The 20,753-nt window shown below is 41.4% G+C and overlaps 1 protein-coding gene across 2 annotated transcripts in view; it reads right to left on the bottom strand.

Moving 5' to 3' along the window:
- The window catches only part of LOC130907278 (bone morphogenetic protein receptor type-2-like), a 70,178-nt gene that overhangs the window by 13,135 nt on the left and 36,290 nt on the right, over nucleotides 1-20,753 (bottom strand). For both annotated transcript variants that reach the window (XM_057822173.1, XM_057822168.1), the window contains exons 3-5: nucleotides 4,933-5,100; nucleotides 1,431-1,538; nucleotides 1,172-1,263 (exon numbers count right to left, since the gene is read on the bottom strand). In XM_057822173.1, the coding sequence (XP_057678156.1) occupies nucleotides 1,172-1,263; nucleotides 1,431-1,538; nucleotides 4,933-5,100 (368 nt within the window). The remainder of the gene's footprint in view (nucleotides 1-1,171; nucleotides 1,264-1,430; nucleotides 1,539-4,932; nucleotides 5,101-20,753) is intronic.

The following is a 20,753-nucleotide window of genomic DNA, read 5'->3' as shown; positions in this document are numbered from 1 at the left end:
GTGAAAATTGAGTAACTTATTAGCTCTTGAAAACTTATGTTAAATTTGCACAAAAAAAAAAAAAAAAAATTAAATTGCTGTTTTGGGCAAAAACTTAATGATATTTTAAATATTGCTATTGATCCTGAAAATATAGGTGATTATATCTACATTTGGTCATTTTTGTGCATCTAGTGTAAAATATGAGAATTTTATAGTCATTTTAAGTTTTGTTATACTTACATAAAAAATAATCGGGATTTTATTAGGGAAAAACTTTGAATTTCTTGATGCCGTTGTTTATGGTGGCTCAAATATGCCTAATGTAGGTGCCTGTTTTGGTTTTAGGTCTGTAGCAGCTTTGGTTTTGAAAATAGTTGAATTTTAAGTTGTTGTTTTTTTTTAAATAGGACCCCTAATGAATCGGCCCTGCGCCACATGTCCCGTCAATATATTATAAAGTCTATGCCTTGTGTTTCTTAAAAAATATGAAACAGAGGAGAAGAATAAAAAAAATAAAAGTAGTTGCTTCAGTTATGTGAGTAAAATACATCTCTGTCGACACATCCACTTTCAATTATCTATTTTTACAGTCTAATCTTAAGAAATGTCGAATTAGTCATAAGTTTGTATCTATATCAGAAATATTGGCTGATGACATGGTATCGGTTACAAATAAAATAACTCTGACTCCAGGCCAAAAAACCTGATTGGGACATCTCTAATGATCATTAAGCAAAAATGAGCATTCTCCTATCATGCTTTTCAGAATTTTAAACTGGTGCATGTAGAGAAAGTCATCAAGAAGACTGTTTCAAAGAAACGCTTGGCTTACAAATCACCGTACGAAGACATAGCATTCTCACACCCCCACATGAGCTGAATTGACTTATCAAGATTCTTACAATATCATGTTTTTTTGAAACAGTCACATGATGCGTGCTGCCGCATTTGGATGATGAGTCACATTGAAACAGCAATTGTAACTACATTGCTTGTATGCATGTATGTGACTGATTTGACAATACAAAGTAAATGTATACATTTTCAACTTCTGCAGTACTGTTGCAGTGAGTGCTAGAGTTGTGCTGCCTTGTACTGTATACGGTACTGACCTACTTAGGGTGGAATAAGTAATATAATTTCTTCAGGGAAGAAAAATTGTACCTATTATATTTTGATTTGAACATACCTCAAGTAGTTTAAGATTATCTAGGTCCAAAGAGCTCTCTGAGCCAGCAGCCTCCATCATGTTCAGATTGTGAAGACCTTGCTTACGATCTCCTGTAAAATAAAGGAGAGGGGGCTGAGTGTGTAAATATAAAGAAATCTTTTCAAATAAGGTCATCACTGATTCCGTTCATTTCAATGATTGTGACCCCATCATATAACAGACTTCCCAACTGAATATGGTCTGTTCTTCCTCTCAGCTGAGCACCATGGAAACTCACCAGGCATCATGCGATAACCAAAGAAAGCAGCTACCGCGACGACAGCCAGCACAGAGACTGTTGCCAGGGCAATTATTATTGTCTCTTCGTAACTCAGAGTGTGAGGGTCTGCAAGGACAACAGATAAAAAATAAATGACAAAACAAACGGCCAAAACATGCTGAAAGTATTTGTGTTTTCACAAGTGAATCATATAAAATGTGGTTTATGGGAAAGCTATTAGTAAAATGGTAAATGGGCTTTCACTTGTATAGCGTTTCTTCACATTTGAGATGCACAGTGCGGCTAAACACAGTCTCCTCATTCCCTTTAAACTGAGCCAATAAAAATGTATTGGGCAACTAACCATTCACTATGCTGTGCCTTATACTTGGTTGCAAGGGGCTGAAGCAGAAATATTAAAGGAACATCTAAGCATTTTAGAAACGGGAAGTCATAGCAAAAATCTGACTGAAAAACGCCTCTCTGCATGCAAGCGAAATATTGATGCTTCGTGTCGTTGAAGAACTTTTTAGTCTGCATCTCGATGATGCGTCAAAGTCACCTCACACATTGCTGAAGTCCACGAGATTCCCACAGACTACACTGATGTTCAATCAGAGCAAAGAGTATTCAAATTAGATCCATTCAGGTCTATTTCAAACCACATATCTGCAAAGAAGCCCCAAATGGACCAACTAAAGTAACTTGAAAAATGACATTCTGGGCATTTTCAACATTAATTGTTGCGCGAGCCAGGTAAAATGTCATCCAAGGTTTAAAAAAAAAAAATTAAAAACCCTACAAAAAACGTATGTCTCTTTGAGGATAAAATCTAGGCATTATTTCCGACCCAGCGCTTTCTTTTCAGGCACATATTAGGAATATTACTAAAACTGCATTTTTCTATCCCTGCAATACAGCGAAGATAAAACCCATCTTATTCACTAGTAACACAAAGACGATAATTCACGCGTTCGTCATGTCTCACCTTGGCTATTGTATGTACAGTATTGTACTCTGGTCTTCCCATGTCTAGTCCAGTTTAAACAGCCTGCAAAAAAAGGCTTTTGACCAGTATGAGAACGTTTGATCAAATTAATCCTACACTAGCTAATTTGGACTGGCTCCAAATTCATTTACGACGCGATTTTGCTACTGACAGTACTTAAAAAAATTAAATATGTACAATAAACTACTAATTCATTCAAAGCATGGTTAAAATATTAAAGTTTTGTTAATTATATATTCACAACAAAATCATTATTTCAATGTGAAAATTCATTTATGTGAATATTTTATATATTATTTTTATGAACTTATTTGGAAAAAAGGAGGAGAAAACGCATTCTTCATAAATTATTAGATCAAGTTGCCATGAATGTGGGCCTCACAAAACCAAAATGAGTTTGACAACTCTGATCAAGATGGAGGGTCCGTGACCTGTGACTGAAACCAAGCTCTCTGATGCAGAGGAGCACATTCTGCTCCAGGATGTCTTGAATGTTTTGAGATTTCATCGTACCCTTGTAATCAAGACACTCTGTTCCAGATGCAACCATCAAGTCCAAAACATGACCAAGACTAATTAAAATCAGTTTTCGAGGGTAATACTATCTGTTTAGAAGTTAAGAATTAGAGCAGTGTAATTACACATGGCAAATTGGCCCCAAAAAAGTGTGGCGTGAAAAGGGTCTTTTATAGCTACTGTACAGTATCAATGCTCTACAATACAAATGGAAAAACTGGAAATCGCAAGCTATATAATTGTTGCCTTGCTCTGCCAGACTATTCTCCCTGTATTTTTCAAACACTGAGAGAAATAGTCTGGGAACCATCCCATTAACGGCCTTTCGAGCAGGTACAAAATCAATCGACAAATCAGATTCGTTTATTTGCGTGACGTGTTCTTCAGGAGCAACGTCACTCTTGTGCGCCGAAAGTAGTCTCCACAACAACACGGATGGCGAACGGGATAACCGAGAATATGTTCCAATCTGCGGTAAATTCTGTTTTAAATTACCAAAAACACATCGACGCGTGTCATTGACAACAGTCTGTCTCGCGCTAGCCTTGTTGAATAAACTCCGCTCTCTTCGTATGTTTACTTCCGCGCGCAAGTCCCTCGTCCTGCCCTCGTCATTTTGCTAACATCACGTCTGCCCGTTGCTGATTGGTCCACTCCGCTGTCTGTTTGCTGTGGCTTGCTCCGCCCTGGAAATTGAATCCGCGTGAATGGTGGCCAGACTCAATAGCTGGAACAGCGGTGAGTCTGGTATACCAGGCAAATATAATTGTCTCATGTTCTAGCTGACATACGTTTATATTTTTTTAGTCAGCCAACCATTAAGTAGAGAACTACTGTACTAAAAATTATCCCACAGCCACAAAGTAAATGGAAATCATTGGATGTCATCAATAATTTTGGCTCGAGATCGCAGTTAGCCAATTTTGCCGCCTCAATAGTGGTAATGGAGCGAATATAATATTTCAATCCATTATCTTGAAATCATGACTTTTTCTTCTTTCCTTCCTTCCATGTTTGTCTTGTCACCTGCCTGCTACGATCAGTCAGCAAAGTCACTCGCAGACAGACTGATAATATAGATGCCTTGAATTCCGAGGAATGTGGAGTCGCAACATCAACGGTAATGGGTGTGCCTGTATGTGTGTTCCGCCACCTGCGCACCACTACACACACAATACATACTGCATTTAAGTAACTGCTAAACCTTGAGGAAGGAACAATTGAGAGTACATGCGCTTCCTTTACTTGACTACCTTCCAAAGAACAGCCAGAACACTTATAAACGATTAAAGGTGATCTTGAATTACTTTTATTCACTGTGCAAGCACATTATTTCAAAAACATTTATCATTTCAACATTGTTAAGAGTGCTTTGCTTAATGGTTTATTATTGTGTCACGAAATTAGATTCACTATTGCTAACTATATTATACAATTATACAAAAATGAGAATGTTTACGATGTTGTGTGCCGAGGATGCAGGGTTGATGTCTCCATGGAGGCGAGGCGGAGCTCCTTAACACCAGCTTAAAAAGTAGGCGCTCCAGTGGATATGACCCAGCAGGGCCATTAACCTAATCCAGTCGTTCTCAAATAGTGGGGCGCAAAGCAATGCCTTGCATGCGACCTCGGGGAGCATTTTGACATACTAGTAAAGTGTAATTGCACAACCACTCAGTGGGTGGCAGTGGTGCTCTCATTTTAAGAGCTTTCACAGTATTTTGACACCAAACAAGAGCACACAGCAAAAGCAAGAGATATGAAGTGCATTGAACAAACGCTTCAGCCCGAGAGCTCAGATAAATTAACTCGGGACCTAGTAACTTCAATGCACAAGTAATATATGGGTCTATTATCAAGTGTAAACCAGAAACATTAAAACAAATGCAGGTGTAAGCTCACTCCAACTGTTTGATAGAATTATAGAAAAAAAAGTTGAGTTGTATTTTCCAATGTATATGTAGCATGAGTGTGCATCAGTGTGCTTGCACGTACAGATGGGCTGTGCAGTAGTGGGGCTCGGAGGTGGGAAATCCTCTGTGAAGTTGACATTGCACATGTCACTGCCGCAACAGCAGAAGTAGTACGTCCCATTCTGGATATTCTTCACCTTGCAGCGGTCATCACGACAATCTTGGTGGTCACCAAGGTGGGGCCAACAACCTGATTTGGATGAATAAAAATATATTGAGAAATTACAACAGTTCAAATTTGGTGTCCAATATCTGTTCTTCCCCTAAAACCATGCATAACTATGAAATGTTTGACTATGAATATTATGTCAAGTTACATTTAGTTATATAGCTATTAATCACAACAAATGTCACAAAGGGTTTCAAAAGCTCACAGTTGGCAAAGAGTTACAACAGCCCCTGATCTGAATCCCCAAAAGAGAAAAAAAACACAAAACCCCATCAGTGGACATAGGATACCTTCTTGCATTCAAAAATACTGAATCCTTTTTGCCCGCTAAGTTGGTACTGGTAGCTATGACACTCTTCTGTACCTAAATCGGTAAACAAGATACAACTGACCAAAACCTTGAGGAAAAAAAACACCGTATTTTCGCGACCATAGGGTGCACTGTATTAAAAGGCGCAGGTTCATTTTCGGGTAATATTTTTGTACTAAACACACACACAAGGCGCACTGCATTATTGGGTGCATGAAAAACATACGCTAGCATGCTAACTAGCGTTTTCTTTTCTTTTCTTTTTTTTTTCTTTTAAGGCAGAGGAGCAAAACTGAGTTCAATTGCATTTTATTAAATAATTTAACAAAAGACGCATATCAATCTTAATCCACAAATCCATCAAAGTCCTCATTTTCTGTATCTAGAGTTACCACCTGTCCCGGTTTTCGGACGGACACTCAGCCTTTTAAGTAATGTGTTCGGCACAACCCATAAGCCAGACTATTTGTCCGGCTTTCAAAGAAAATGGGCCGCGGTTCAGTTTATGTGACGCAACTGAGCACCATGGTTGTCACAACTGGTCTGTGATTGGCCAAGAGTGGCTTTAGTTAAAAACTATCATTACCTTGGTCTTTCTGAAAGAAAGAACAAGGTATTGTTATTGTGCAACTTTATTATTATTATTATTATTATTCAATAATTCTCCGCGTTTTTTTGAGCCAACGCACAGCCCAAACCGTAGCACCGATCGGCACCGTTGAAGTATCGGCACGACCGGATTTTTCGCGTGACGATGGGAATTTTTCAAACCGCCACGAAAAATTTTCCGTTCGCCCGTAAACGGCAATTTTCCGAAAAATAAAAAAAGTTTCAAAATGTATCTAGTCCTACAATTTTTGACCAAATCACATAATTTGGGCATCAAAAATTCCGGGACGGTGAGGGGCATAAAAGTTGTATACAGAATTTGGCAAAAATTTACGGTTCCCCGGAAATTTGCCAAAAACTTTCCTATTCATTTTGAATGGAAAAAAAACGCGCGCTTCAAAGCCCGAACCGTTAGACCGATCGGCACCGTTCAAGTATCGGCACGACCAGAATTTTCGCGTGACACAGGAAACTTTACAAATGGCCCCGAAAATTTTTCCGTTCGTCCGTAAACGGCAATTTTCCGTGAAAAAAAAAAAAGTTTCAAAATGTATCTAGTCCTACAATTTTTGACCAAATCACATAATTTGGGCATCAAAAATTCCGGGACGGTGAGGGGCATAAAAGTTGTATACAGAATTTGGAAAAAAATTACGCTTCCTCGGAAATTTGCCAAAAACTATCCCATTCATTTCGAATGGGAAAAGTCCCATTCACTTCCAATGGGATTTCCAATGGAATTTACATTGCATTGATGCCATTGACGGCCATGCATGTCGAATCTACTGATGCCAATGTACTTGGATTCTATTGACTATATGGATGTCGATGCCATTGTCTGCCATGGACGTCCAAAATTTTTCCCATTCATTTTCAATGGGGAAAAAACAAAATTACCCCAAATCAACAGAAAATGACCAGATATCAATAGGACGTGTCCCCCAAACTTCCCCAATTCCATTGACGCTTATGAAGGGTGCCGCCATTGACTTACATGGACGTCCAAAATTTTTCCCATTCATTTTCAATGGGGAAAAAACTAAATTTCTCCAAATCAACAGAAAATGACCAGATATCAATAGGACGTATATCCCAAACGTCCCCAATTCCATTGACGCTTATGGGGGGTGCTGCATTTGACGTCCATGGACGTCCAAAATTTTACCCATTCATTTTCAATGGGAAATTTTTTTTTTTCCCCAAATCAACAGAAAATGACTAGATATCAATAGGACCTGTCCCCCAAATGTCCCCGATTGCATTGCTGCTTATGGAGGGTGATGCCATTGACGTCCAGGGACGTCCAAACTTCCCATTCATTTCCAATGGCATTTCTTCATGTTTGTTCATTCTTTTGATGCCAATGTACTTGGATTCCATTGACGCTTATGTAAGTTTATACCATTGACGTCCATGGACGTCCAAAATTTTTCCCATTCATTTTCAATGGGAATTTTTTTTTTTTTCCCCAAATCAACAGAAAATGACTAGATATCAATAGGACGTTTCCCCCAAATGTGCCCGATTGCATTGCTGCTTATGGAGGGTGATGCCATTGACGTCCACGGACGTCCAAACTTCCCATTCATTTCCAATGGCATTTCTTCATGTTTGTTCATTCTATTGATGCCAATGTACTTGGATTCCATTGACGCTTATGTAAGTTGATACCATTGACGTCCATGGACGTCCAAAATTTTTCCCATTCATTTTCAATGGGAATTTTTTTTTTTTTCCCCAAATCAACAGAAAATGACTAGATATCATTAGGACGTGTCCCCCAAATGTCCCCGATTGCATTGCCGCTTATGGGGGGTGATGCCATTGACGTCCATGGACGTCCAAACTTCCCATTAAATACCAATGGCATTTCTTCATGTTTGTTCATTCTTTTGATGCCAATGTACTTGGATTCCATTGACGCTTATGTAAGTTTATACCATTGACGTCCATGGACGTCCAAAATTTTTCCCATTCATTTTCAATGGGAATTTTTTTTTTTTCCCCAAATCAACAGAAAATGACTAGATATCAATAGGACGTTTCCCCCAAATGTGCCCGATTGCATTGCTGCTTATGGAGGGTGATGCCATTGACGTCCACGGACGTCCAAACTTCCCATTCATTTCCAATGGCATTTCTTCATGTTTGTTCATTCTATTGATGCCAATGTACTTGGATTCCATTGACGCTTATGTAAGTTGATACCATTGACGTCCATGGACGTCCAAAATTTTTCCCATTCATTTTCAATGGGAATTTTTTTTTTTTTCCCCAAATCAACAGAAAATGACTAGATATCATTAGGACGTGTCCCCCAAATGTCCCCGATTGCATTGCCGCTTATGGGGGGTGATGCCATTGACGTCCATGGACGTCCAAACTTCCCATTCATTTCCAAAGGCATTTCTTCATGTTTGTTCATTCTATTGATGCCAATGTACTTGGATTCCATTCACGCTTATGTAAGTTTATACCATTGACGTCCATGGACGTCCAAAAATTTTCCCATTCATTTTCAATGGGAATTTTTTTTTTTCCCCCAAATCAACAGAAAATGACTAGATATCAATAGGACGTTTCCCCCAAATGTGCCCGATTGCATTGCTGCTTATGGAGGGTGATGCCATTGACGTCCAGGGACGTCCAAACTTCCCATTCATTTCCAATGGCATTTCTTAATGATTGTTCATTCTATTGATGCCAATGCACTTATGTTCCATTAACAATTATGAAGGGTGCCGCCATTGACGTCCATGGACGTCCAAAATGATTCCCATTCATTTTAATGTACCTGGATTCAAATGACTATATGGATGTCAATGCCATTGACGGCCATGGACGTCCAAAATGATTCCCATTCATTTTCAATGGGGAAAAAACAAAATTTCCCCAAATCAACAGAAACTGACCAGATATCAATAGTAAATGTCTCCCAAACGTCCGCAACTCCGTTGATGCTTATAGGGGGTGCTTCCATTGACGTCCATGGACGTCCAGATTTGTTCCCATTCGTTTTCAAAATCCCCAAATCAACAGGAAATGACCAGATATCAATAGGACATGTCCCCCAAAATTCCCCAATTCCATTGAAGGGGCCGACCGCTCGTTGGACGTCGGCCCCGTCCGCTCGATGGACGTCAAAGTCGTCCAAAGTTTTGACGTCGGCCACGTCCAACCACATCGGGGACGTCCGCTCATTGGACGTTGGCGCCGTTTGCTCGTTGGACGTCGTCACCATCCGCTTGTTGGACGTCGGACGGCGCCGTCTGCACTTTTGACGTCACTGTCCGCTCGTTGGACGTCCGCGCCGTCCGCTCGATGGACGTCGGCAACGTCCGCTCGTTGGACGTTGGCGACGTCGTCCCTGTCCGCTCGATTGATGTCAAAGTCATCCAAACTTTTGACGTCGGAGTCGTCCGATCGTTGGACGTCGGCCTTATCCGCTCTTTTGACGTCGGTGCCGTGCGCTCGTGGGACGTCCGCTCGTTGGACGTGGGCCGCGTCAGCACTTTGGATGTCGGGGACGTCCCCTCGTTGGACCGGTGTCATCCGCTCTTTTGACGTTGGACGTCGGCGCCGTTTGCTCTTTGGATGTCGTCACCGTCCGCTCGTTGGACGTCGGCGCCGTCTGCACTTTTGATGTCGTCACCGTCCGCTCGTTGGACGTCGGCGCCGTCTGCACTTTTGATGTCGTCACCGTCCGCTCGTTGGACGTCGGCGCCGTCTGCTTGTTGAACGTCGGCTTCATCCGCTTTGACGTCGGCGCCGTGCGCTCGTGGGACGTCCGCCCCGTCCGCTTGTTGGACGTCAACGTCGTCCAAACTTTTGACGTCGGCGCCATCCGCTCTTTAGACGTTGTCACTTCACTGTCCCACGTTGGAAGTTAGCGCCGTCCGCTCGATGGACGTCAAAGTCATCCAAACTTTTGACGTCAGCGCCTTTCGATCGTTGTACGTCGGCCTTATCCGCTCTTTTGACGTCGGTGCCGTGCGCTAGTGGGACGTGGGTGGCGTCAGCACTTTGGACGTCATCGTTGTCCAAACTTTTGACGTCGGCGGCATCCGCTCTTTTGACGTCACTTCACTGTCCCACGTTGGAAGTCAGCGCCGTCCGATCGTTGGACGTTGGCATGTGTTGTCATGGTAGTTATTTCTCCGCCCACTCTGAGGTATACGCATAAAGAAGGACTCGCTTGACACTGACCGGGGTTTGAACCACCATCCTACCGTCTTTAAATCAGTGATATTCACACTGAGCTATCCATCCACTATTAGCAATTGTGTGTGATCTCTATATAAAATCACCGCCCATTCTGCGGTAGAGGTATTAAGAAAAGCTAACGTAGAATCGACGAAGGCTCGAACCTACGACCTCCCGCATCAAAGGCAGCAATAATAACACAGAGTTATCCAGATGGACTTGAAATGTTCACAAGTCAGAATAAGACGACGAAATATCCGGGCGAGCGAACTCATCATGGAGAGAAAAACACACCTGCGAGTCTACCTGCATTTTTGATGCTTGTAAAATATATAGAGGCAACGCCTGTATGTATCGTTTTATTTCCATTTTTAGTTTCACTTTTACATTCATGTTTTTAATTTACAAAATGTGTTATAATGCTTATGTGTTGCATTCGTGTTTTCAGTAAAATCCTCCACATAACTTCCGTTTCACTTTCGCCAGCACCTCAACATAACCTTTTTTTCTTTTTATCTCTTTTTTTAACAGCTTTATCAACTGAATTTGAGGAGCCAGCAATGTCGAGCTAGCGTTAAGATTTTAGTGAGGAACAAATTGTTAAGTTTCCGATGTCACTTGAACGCATCTGGGGTCGAATTGCCATTACGACACACGTGGCTGTTGGATTCAGACTGGTTTTTTCCCGTTCGAGGTAAGTGTTCAAAAATAGGCATCGTGTATTTTATAAGCTTTTTTCTTCTGTATGTGTGGGTTTTATCCCCCATAAATTGTATGTATGTAAAATGTATGAGCGTGAAGTGTTTTGCTGTCAGCTAGTGCAATGATTATCAATATAAACGTCATTATTTTAGAGTTATTGTGCTTGCATAACGTGATGAAAAGCACGTTAGCCATTTAACGTCATTCAATGATCCAACGTCTTAAAACGATGTCATTTTGATAAACTATGTCTTGTTCGAGAATTCATGGAAACCAGTCAGAGTTCAAGAAGTGTTGAATAATATTGTATAAGGCTTATCTTATCGTTGTGTAAATTACATGCTAATTAACGAGTAGCACGAGGCTAGCGCTACTCGCACCTGACTAAGCTAGCATAACCTTGCTAATTAACGATTAGTAGTAGGCCAGCGCTACTCGCCAGTGGCTAAAGTAGCAGATACTGGCACATTGTGAATGCTAAATATGCAGCTAGTTAATGGTATGTGCTTATTTTGGCATGCTGTATAATTCATTTTGTTTGAATGAAACGCACTTATTTTAATGTGTTTGTGAAAATGGGTTGAAAGCTGTTTAAAAATGTAAATGTTTTAAGTGTTTATTAATTCAGAATGTGAAGTGTGATTTTTAATAAATGTACTTAATATTCTCCCCTCATTATCTTCATAGTCTGACAGAAAAATAACTTGACATTTTATTACAACTCAAATGGTACGATTGTTGTGAATGTTGTCTTTTTATTAATTGTATTCCAACATAGTTAAGTAACTCAATAGGCCATTCTCGTGGATGCCACAGCCATAACAGTCATAACTGTAACAAATGTTTCCAGCAAGTAAAAGTTTTTTGTAATTTGTATATACCGTATTGGCCCGAATATAAGACGACCCCCCCTTTTTCAAGACTCAAGTTTGAAAAAAGACTTTTTGAACACCAAATTAATTTTTATACAGAAAATAATTACAATACATCTGAAACAAATTATAACAATATATTTGAGAGAAAAGGCATTTAATTTCGCATTCAAAACTTAATATGTGAACATTTAAACATTTAAATATGTAAACTAAAGTCCAATCAAATTCATAAATGAATGGATTCTGGTTTTTGAAATATAAATAAGAAAAAAATATTGTGATAAAACAAAATTGCAATAACTGCATTAATTATCAAAGTGAAGTCTAACTGTAACTGAAGTTCAGCATTCGATTCATTGATGACTGGCGCCATCCAGCGTCGTGAATGGGTATATGTCTAGGCCGCAGTTTTTTTTTTTTTTTTTTTTTTTTTTTTTTTTTTTTTTTAGGCCGCAGTTATAAGACGTCCCCCAGGTTTTCATTCTTACTTTAATGCAAAAAACACCGTCTTATATTCGGGCCAATACGGTATATCCATTCGTATCCATTTAGTCTGGTGTTTAATGCAATCAAAACCTAAAATTATTTAAGATCTATGAATTGTTCTTAATGTGTTTAAACCTTGGCCTGTTACAGTTGTGACATTTACACAAATTTGGTAGTATTGCGCTTTACGTGAAGTCACTTTCAGTTAAGCATACATACACCAATGGGCTGCTGTTGCTGCCGCTGCTGTCATGCAAGGTGCTGCTGTGATCCACTGGAGCAACTAGGGTAAAGTGTCTTGCCCAAGGAGACAACGACAGAGTGCACAAGTGGGTGCCAGAATGGAACTCACCCTCAAAGAATGATCAACTCAGTCACCTGCGCTGTTGTTTTATACTGTAATGATTTTATGTGTAGAAAAAATAGCAACATCTTTTGGTAGTATTGCCTACATATGTGTTACAATGCGCTTTACGTGAGGTCACTTTCAGTTAAGCATACGTACAACAATGGGCCGCTGTTGCTGCTGCTGCCATGCAAGGTGCTGCTGTAACCCACTGGAGCAACGAGGGTAAAGTGTCTTGCCTAATGAGACAACGACAAAATGCACAAGTGGAAGCCAGAATGGAACTCAACCTCCAAGGATGATCAACTCAATCACCTGGCTGTTGTTGTACACTATAATGATTTTATGTGTGGAAAAAATAGCAACATCGTAACACATTGGCAGCGACTACAGTTGCTTTAAATTTGAATTGTTTTTACATTCATGACAGCAACTTTGCCACATTATTACTTACAACACTCAACTGAGGAAACCCCTCAATAGTTCTGTTCTAGCATGGTATGAAGCATGATCATTTAATGCCCTCCAAACCAGTAACTTGGATTTGATGTCATTACCAGTGAACTAATGTTGTAAAATTACAATTCAGACTATTAAATTGCAATGCTCTATAGTTTGTATTCAATGTTTTTTCCACAAGTGCTTTTCAAAATTTTTGATGCCAGGCACTCTTAAAAACATTACTGTGGTACACAAATTGAAATGGCAACACAAGATTTTTATTTACTTTTTTTTTTGTTTTTTCAATGATTTTTGATGTCTGAACAAGTACGATGTACCTTTGGCACAGGAGACAAATTGGAAAGTTGTAGCACCTAAAAAAATGTTTTGTTTTTTTTTTGCAGAAGGCCAGATCACCTGTGGTTGACGACCTGTTGCAGACCCACAATCCCCTCTTGTCGCTGCTCTTTCTGTTGTCTCTTCCTACTTTCCTTCTAAATCCATTGGTCCATTGATCCACTGAAAGAAAATGCCAAAAAAGGGCAAGAGATCTCAAGCTACAAAGTTGCGCTGGGAACAGTGTGATAAAAATGCTGAGTCACAGGCACCTGTTGCAGCTTTAGTAGATTTCTCTGTCACTGCTGCACATCTTGATGCAAATTCGGACAACGGCATTGGTACAGCCCTTGGTCAAACAACTGATAAAATGCCAAAAAAGGGCAAGAGATCTCAGGCTACAAAGATGCGCTGGGAACAGCGTGATAAAAATGCTGAGTCCCAGGCACCTGTTGCAGCTTTAGTAGATTTCTCTGTCACTGCTGCACATCTTGATGCAAATTCGGACAACGGCATTGGTAGAGCCCTTGGTATGAAAAATGGAGCATTGCGTGAGATACGCAAAGATGATCATGGCACACATGATCATTGTAGAGCAAATGAAAGCATGCGTAAGACACGCAGAAATTATCATGGCATATCAAATGGCACCTCGCGTCAGAGACGCAATGTTGACACCTCACCGATGAGAGATGAGAAACTTCTCTGTGACATGACAGCGCATTCATGTGAAGCAGCTGAGAGCCAGGTTTTATCCCATTGTCTTCAGACAAGTTCAGCTGTTGCAGCGTTGGTGCATGACACACCTGTGGAGGTAACAACGCCTATCCAACATGATTTAGTAACGTATGTGTTGGCATCTTACAGCCAGGCCCACACGAAATACGGCGAATCCAGAAATATTCAATGTTCTGTAAATTGTGCCACATTTCTAACCTTTCTCCATGAAATCAAGCAGGTGACAAGTGCTGAACTGGATCTTGTCCTTGACCGAGGCAATGAACTGTACATGCGGACAGTGTCTGCGTTGAAAGTCCAAGGAAAATTCCAAAATGCATTATTAGCAACTGATGAAATTCCAGAATTTGTGAATGGTTTGGAGAAACAGTTTCTTTTAATAAAGTGTCAGTCAATGTATGGATTTTTTATGTCTTCATTTGGTGATGTGGAAATTATGAGCCTTCGTGACAGACTTCAGTGCCTAATGTCAGAAGTTAACTATGCTCTTATTGTCATGAATGCCATGTACATAGCGATTTTCCGAGACGAACAAGGCATGTACGGCTACTTTGATCCCCATTCGAGAGATCGTCATGGTCATGATACTCGCAATGGTACTGCCATAATGATGCTTTTCAAAAATTTGAATGACTTAATAGATAAGTTAATTGAAGTTTTCGTAAGTATGGACACAGGTGCTGACTGTCAGTACGAAATTATGCCAGTTCTTTTTGAACCTGTTGATATGCCTGTGGATGACCAAGAGATGGCGCCATGTGTCGATCTTTCTTCTGTGACAACGCACATTGATGACGGACCACGCAAAGAAGTAGGTGAGGTAATCTCATGTCCTGTGACGAGCCAATCCACGCAAGCCAGTGTACAACGCCATAGCAACGAGATGACAGACAGTGACGTGGTCTTACCAGCAAAAGGTGCTGCTCCACATAAACAGATGCCAAACGTGTCAAGAATTGAAAAATCAAAACGAAAAAAAATTCTAAGACGACAGCGGCAGAAGGCGCAGTCAAGGTTGAGTGACAAAAATGAAGTGAGAATGAAAAAGGAGCTAAAACTAAGGTGTTACAACAGTGATAAAAGGCAAAAATACCGTCAAACTAAAAAGTTACAACAACGTAAAAGGACTTATGTTTCCACTCATTATCAACAAGACAAGCATTTAGGAGTAAAACAAAAGTCTCATTTTAAACAGCGTTACATGATGGATAATGAATTTAAAATGAAACACCTCTCCAACTTCACACATCGTTATAGGAATGATGATTCATTTAAAATGAGACATCGCGCTAGTGTTAAACAAAGGTACACAGATGATCTTTTTCGTGAAAAGCAGCGTAACTACATGAAACAAAGATACAAAGAGGATGTTTTTCGTGAAAAGCAGCGCAACTACATGAAACAAAGATACAAAGAGGATGTTTTTCGTGAAAAGCAGCGCAACTACATCAAACAAAGATACAAAGAGGATGTTTTTCGTGAAAAGCAGCGCAACTACATCAAACAAAGATACAAAGAGGATGTTTTTCGTGAAAAGCAGCGCAACTACATCAAACAAAGATACAAAGAGGATGTTTTTCGTGAAAAGCAGCGCAACTACATAACACACCGTTATTCCAGCGACTCTGACTTCAGATCCAAACATAGGGAAACTATGAGAGGGATTATGAAAGCAAAAGCTAATTCACGAAGCACTAACAAAACGTGCACCGCAACGAGGATATTAAAAAAATACAGAATTATTAATGAGTTATGTAGCCAAAGAAATGACTCTGAAATCCTAAAAGCTGTTGAGCTATTCAAACAAAATGTTACATTTGGGCCAACATTTCCGTGTACGGTTTGTAATAGGGCGTTATTTCCAAACCAAGTACGACTTTGCCAGCGCAGCCTGTTCACGAAAAATGAGCAAACTGTGGCAAGTTGCCTCACTGGGAAGTATGTCCATATTTGTACTCCAGAATGCGAGCCAACATGTCAAGTACCAAAAGAAAGGTCCAGAGTATGGATTTGCCACACATGCCATGAATATCTGAAAAATGGTCAAATGCCAGCCCTCGCTGTGGCCAACAATCTCCAACTTGCAGATATTCCCACTGAACTGTGTGGTTTAAACATATTGGAGAGACACCTCATCTCCAAATGCATACCTTTTGCAAAAATTGTGCCTCTGCCCAAAGGCCAACAAAGATCTATTCACGGAAATGTGGTGTGTGTCCCATCTGAAATCCAAGGAACAGTGAACTCTTTGCCGAGACTAAAAAGCAGGTCCCAGGTGTTGAGAGTGAAACTCAAGAGACGGTTATGCTACAAAGGCCATCAAGTTTTTCAAACTGTCACTTGGTCCAATCTAGTGAGTGCTCTCAATAAATTGAAACAAATACATCCGCAATACAGTGACATCACCATTAGAAGTGAGGCAGAATTGTGTGATCCTACACTCAGTAGCTCAGATGAATCGATGAACGACAGTGATTATGATAATGCAGATATGCAGGAAATAAACACATTTGAGAATGACGCATTAAGTGGAAAAAACGGTGACCCACAAGTTGATGACAGGGCAACTGATGAAACACAGCAGCAGCAAAAGGATCCCGAATACACTGATGGCGATGAACCAAATGGCGGTGTCATACTTGAATCTTGCTTACAACCAAATGATGTATCTGAGGACATTCTGACTTATAGTGAAGGAATTTACTGTGTTGCTCCCGCGGAAAGAAATAACCCAGTGAGCTTTTTCAAGACACCCAAACTTGAGGCCATGGCTTTTCCTGTCCAATTTCCAACAGGGGAAAACACACTTGATGAAGACAGACCAATAAAACTGACACCCAGCAAATATTTCAAGACGCGCCTCTGCTGTGTTGATGAACGTTTTGCCAGGGACACAAACTACTTGTTCTTTGCTCAGTTTGTGACAGAAATATACCTAGCAATTTCGAGCATGCAAATTCAGCTCCGCAAAGGCAAACCTCTCACCAGAGATGGTCGCCGGATAACGAATCGGATGCTCCAGGACAAGACTGAGGTCGAAAAACTGATTCGAAACAAAGATGCGGTTCGTTTTATGGTTCCATTAAGAGGCACCCCGGCATACTGGGAAAAGACAACTAAAGATCTGTTTGCAATGATCAGACAGTTGGGAACGCCTACCTTCTTCTGCACATTTTCTGCTGCGGAGATGCGTTGGGAAGAAGTCATCAAAGCTATTAAACGGCAACAAGGGGAAACAGTGAATTTCCAGGAACTCGACTGGGCCACCAAGTGTGAAATTCTACGCAGTAATCCAGTGACGGCCATGCGCATGTTTGACAAACGTGTGGAAGCCCTGTTTAGAGATCTTATGCTGTCTCCCGCGCAGCCCCTTGGAAAGGTTGTTGACCACTTTTACCGACTGGAGTTTCAGCACAGAGGGAGCCCTCATATTCATTGTCTCATATGGGTGGAAGGTGCCCCAGTGTGTGGAGATCAATCGGAGAAGGAAGTTTGTGATTTTGTGGAACGTTACATCACAGCTCAGCTGCCGGACAAAGAAAAGGACCCTGAACTGTTCAAAATGGTCACAGAAGTTCAAAGACACAGCAAAAATCACTCCAAAACATGTGTCAAAAAACCTGGCGCGAGTTGCCGCTTTGGCTTTCCAAAACAGCCGTGTTTGACCACAATGACTGTAAAGCCACCGTCGGCACCGAAACGCTGTGCGGAGAATCCGGATAAATACGACGCAGATTTTAAGGAATACAAGGCGAAATTGGATTTCGCAAAAAACAAGCTTACTGAAGTTCAGCATTTGCTGAATGACCCCGAATCCACATCCCTGACTTGGCCCGATCTACTGGCTAAATGTGAGTTGACGTATGACAAGTACAAAGAATGTTTGCGCATGTCGGCCAAAACGAGCAGCATTTTGATGAGACGAGATCCAAAAGACTGCTGGGTGAACAACTACAATCGGCATTTGCTGCTCGCATGGAATGCCAATATGGATATTCAATTCATTCTTGATGCCTTTGCTTGCATTGGATACATCTGTAGCTACATAACTAAAGCGGAGCACGGTCTTAGCCAATATCTGAAATCTGTCATTGACAACGCCCACAATGAAAATGTCAACGAGAGCGATGAAATGAAACAAATAATGCAAGCGTATTCTAAAAAAAGGGAAGTCAGTGCCCAAGAGTGCGTCGCGCGAGCATGCGGCTTGCATATGAAACAGACCTCACGCAGTGTGATTTTTGTACCGACAAGTGACAACGCGCTAAAAATGAGTTACCCTCTCTCGTACCTTGAGAGCAAAACGGACGAATCCGTCCAAGTGTGGATGACTGGCTTGCTTGATAAATATCAGTGCAGACCCGAAGCAGCTGAATTTGAAGAAATGTGCTTGGCTGATTTTGCATCAACGTGCAGAATTGTCTATGGCAAACATGCAAAAGGGAAAAACGTTTTACCTCTCCTGAACGACTTGGGATACGTCCAGAAAAGGACCGGAAAACCTGCTGTCATCAAATACTGCAAATTTTCCAAGGAGAAAAAACCTGAGGAATTTTACTGCGCTTGGCTCAAGCTGTACCTTCCTCATCGTAATGATAGCGATTTGAAATCCAAAAGCTTTCCTACGTACCAGATGTTTCATGATAACGCATGTGTAAGGTTATCAGGTGAAAAAGGTGAAGAAAAGGTCTCGGAAATAGTCAAAAGGAACAGACAAAACTACGAGAAGTACAGCGACGATATTGACGATGCCATCCAAGAGATGGAAGAAAACGGAATTCAAATAAACGAATGGAACGACCTGGCTCCTGAGTGCGAATTGGAAAGACTGGAATGCATTGAGGAAATGGAATCGAGGGACGATCCCGTAGACACTGTGGAAAATGTGCCAGACTACGACATCAGGAATGATACGTCAGATATGTCGATCGTGAGAGAAGTCGTCGCCGTCGACCCGACAACGTTACGCCGCATGTATCGAAACCTGAACCAAAAGCAAGCCTGTGTCTTCCACGAGGTGAGACAGTGGTGCTTAAAACGTGTGTGCGGCCAAAAAACGCAGCAATTCTTCCGTTATGTCAACGGCGGAGCCGGAACTGGTAAATCACACCTAATAAAGTGCATCCACGCTGAGGCTACGAAAATACTGTCAAGGCTCCCACGTCTGGCTGAGGAAGCAGACATCTCCCGAGAGACGGTGATTCTCGCGGCCTTCACTGGCACGGCTGCGTTCAATATTTCTGGGAATACGTTGCATTGTCTACTCAGACTGCCGAGAAGTCTAAAACCGCCGTACCTTGGCCTGGGTAACAAACTGGATGATATTAGAGCGGAGCTGTGCGACGCTGAAATACTTATCATCGACGAGATTTCCATGGTATCGAAAGACCTCTTTGCTTATGTGGATGACAGATTGAAACAAATAAAAGGAATTTCTTTGCCTTTTGGTGGAATGTCCATTCTTGCCGTAGGAGATTTCTATCAGCTGCCCCCTGTGAGACATTCCAAGCCCTTATGTGTGCACGATCCAAGACAGGTGGACCACTGGCGTGACAACTTCCAAATGATCACTCTCACTGAAATCATGAGACAGAAAGATGACGTTGCTTTTGCTGAATTGCTGAACCGACTTCGGGTCAAAAATAAATCAGACTGCCTTTCGGAAGAAGACAGAGCTTTGCTCGCTGCTGCCTACACTTCTCTGGAAAATTGCCCAAAAGATGTACTCCATATTTATGCAACAAATAAACAAGTGAATCTTCATAATTCAGAGATGCTGAGCACGCTGCACAAAGACATTGTGACAATTGATGCAGACGACTATAAGAAGGACCGAAGGACTGGCAGAATGACAAGACAAGTTCATCCTGTTAAAGGAATAAAGAACGAGTTGCCGGACTCCATCCAAGTTGCTGTTGGTGCACGTGTCATGATCACGCGTAATATCGACGTCCGGAAGGGTCTGTGTAACGGTATGTTTGCAACTGTCGTCAAATTTGTAAACTACCCGAATGAGTCTCGCGTGCAGAAACTTGGACTACAACTTAAACACATGACCGGGAGCTCCAGCGACGCCGACACAGTGTATATTGACAGAATGGAGGAGAAGATTCAAAAGCCTGGAGTGACGCGGCGACAGTTCCCCATTAAGCTTGCTTTTGCCTGTACGATACACAAGGTACAAGGAATGACCACCTCTGATGCAGTCGTGTCTCTGAAAGGTGTGTTTGAACCTGGCATGGGGTACGTAGCTCTCAGTCGAGTGACCAGTCTCAATGGTTTGAGAATTGTTCATTTTGATGAAAGAAGAATTTATGCCAACCCAGATATAACCAATGCTCTCGCTCAGATGACAGAGGCTTCGCTGGCCCACGTGATGCCCCTCCTTCAACTCATGCCGACGATGGATTCAGCAACGCAACTGGTCGTCATACACCATAACACGGAAGGACTGTTTGGTCACCTAGACGATATCGTGAGTCACCATGAGCTGCTGTTTGCTGATGTTTTGTGCTTTACAGAAACGCACTCCCAGGAATCAACAGCTGCTGAAAATGCTCGCTTGGAAGGCTACACAATGTTTCACCGGAACCGAAGTGCTTCTTATTCAAACTGTCCTGACTTGGCA

The sequence above is a fragment of the Corythoichthys intestinalis genome, chromosome 2 (assembly GCF_030265065.1).
Source record: "Corythoichthys intestinalis isolate RoL2023-P3 chromosome 2, ASM3026506v1, whole genome shotgun sequence".
In the NCBI taxonomy this organism is placed as follows: Eukaryota; Metazoa; Chordata; class Actinopteri; order Syngnathiformes; family Syngnathidae; genus Corythoichthys; species Corythoichthys intestinalis.
This window is presented reverse-complemented; position numbering and strand designations above follow the sequence as displayed.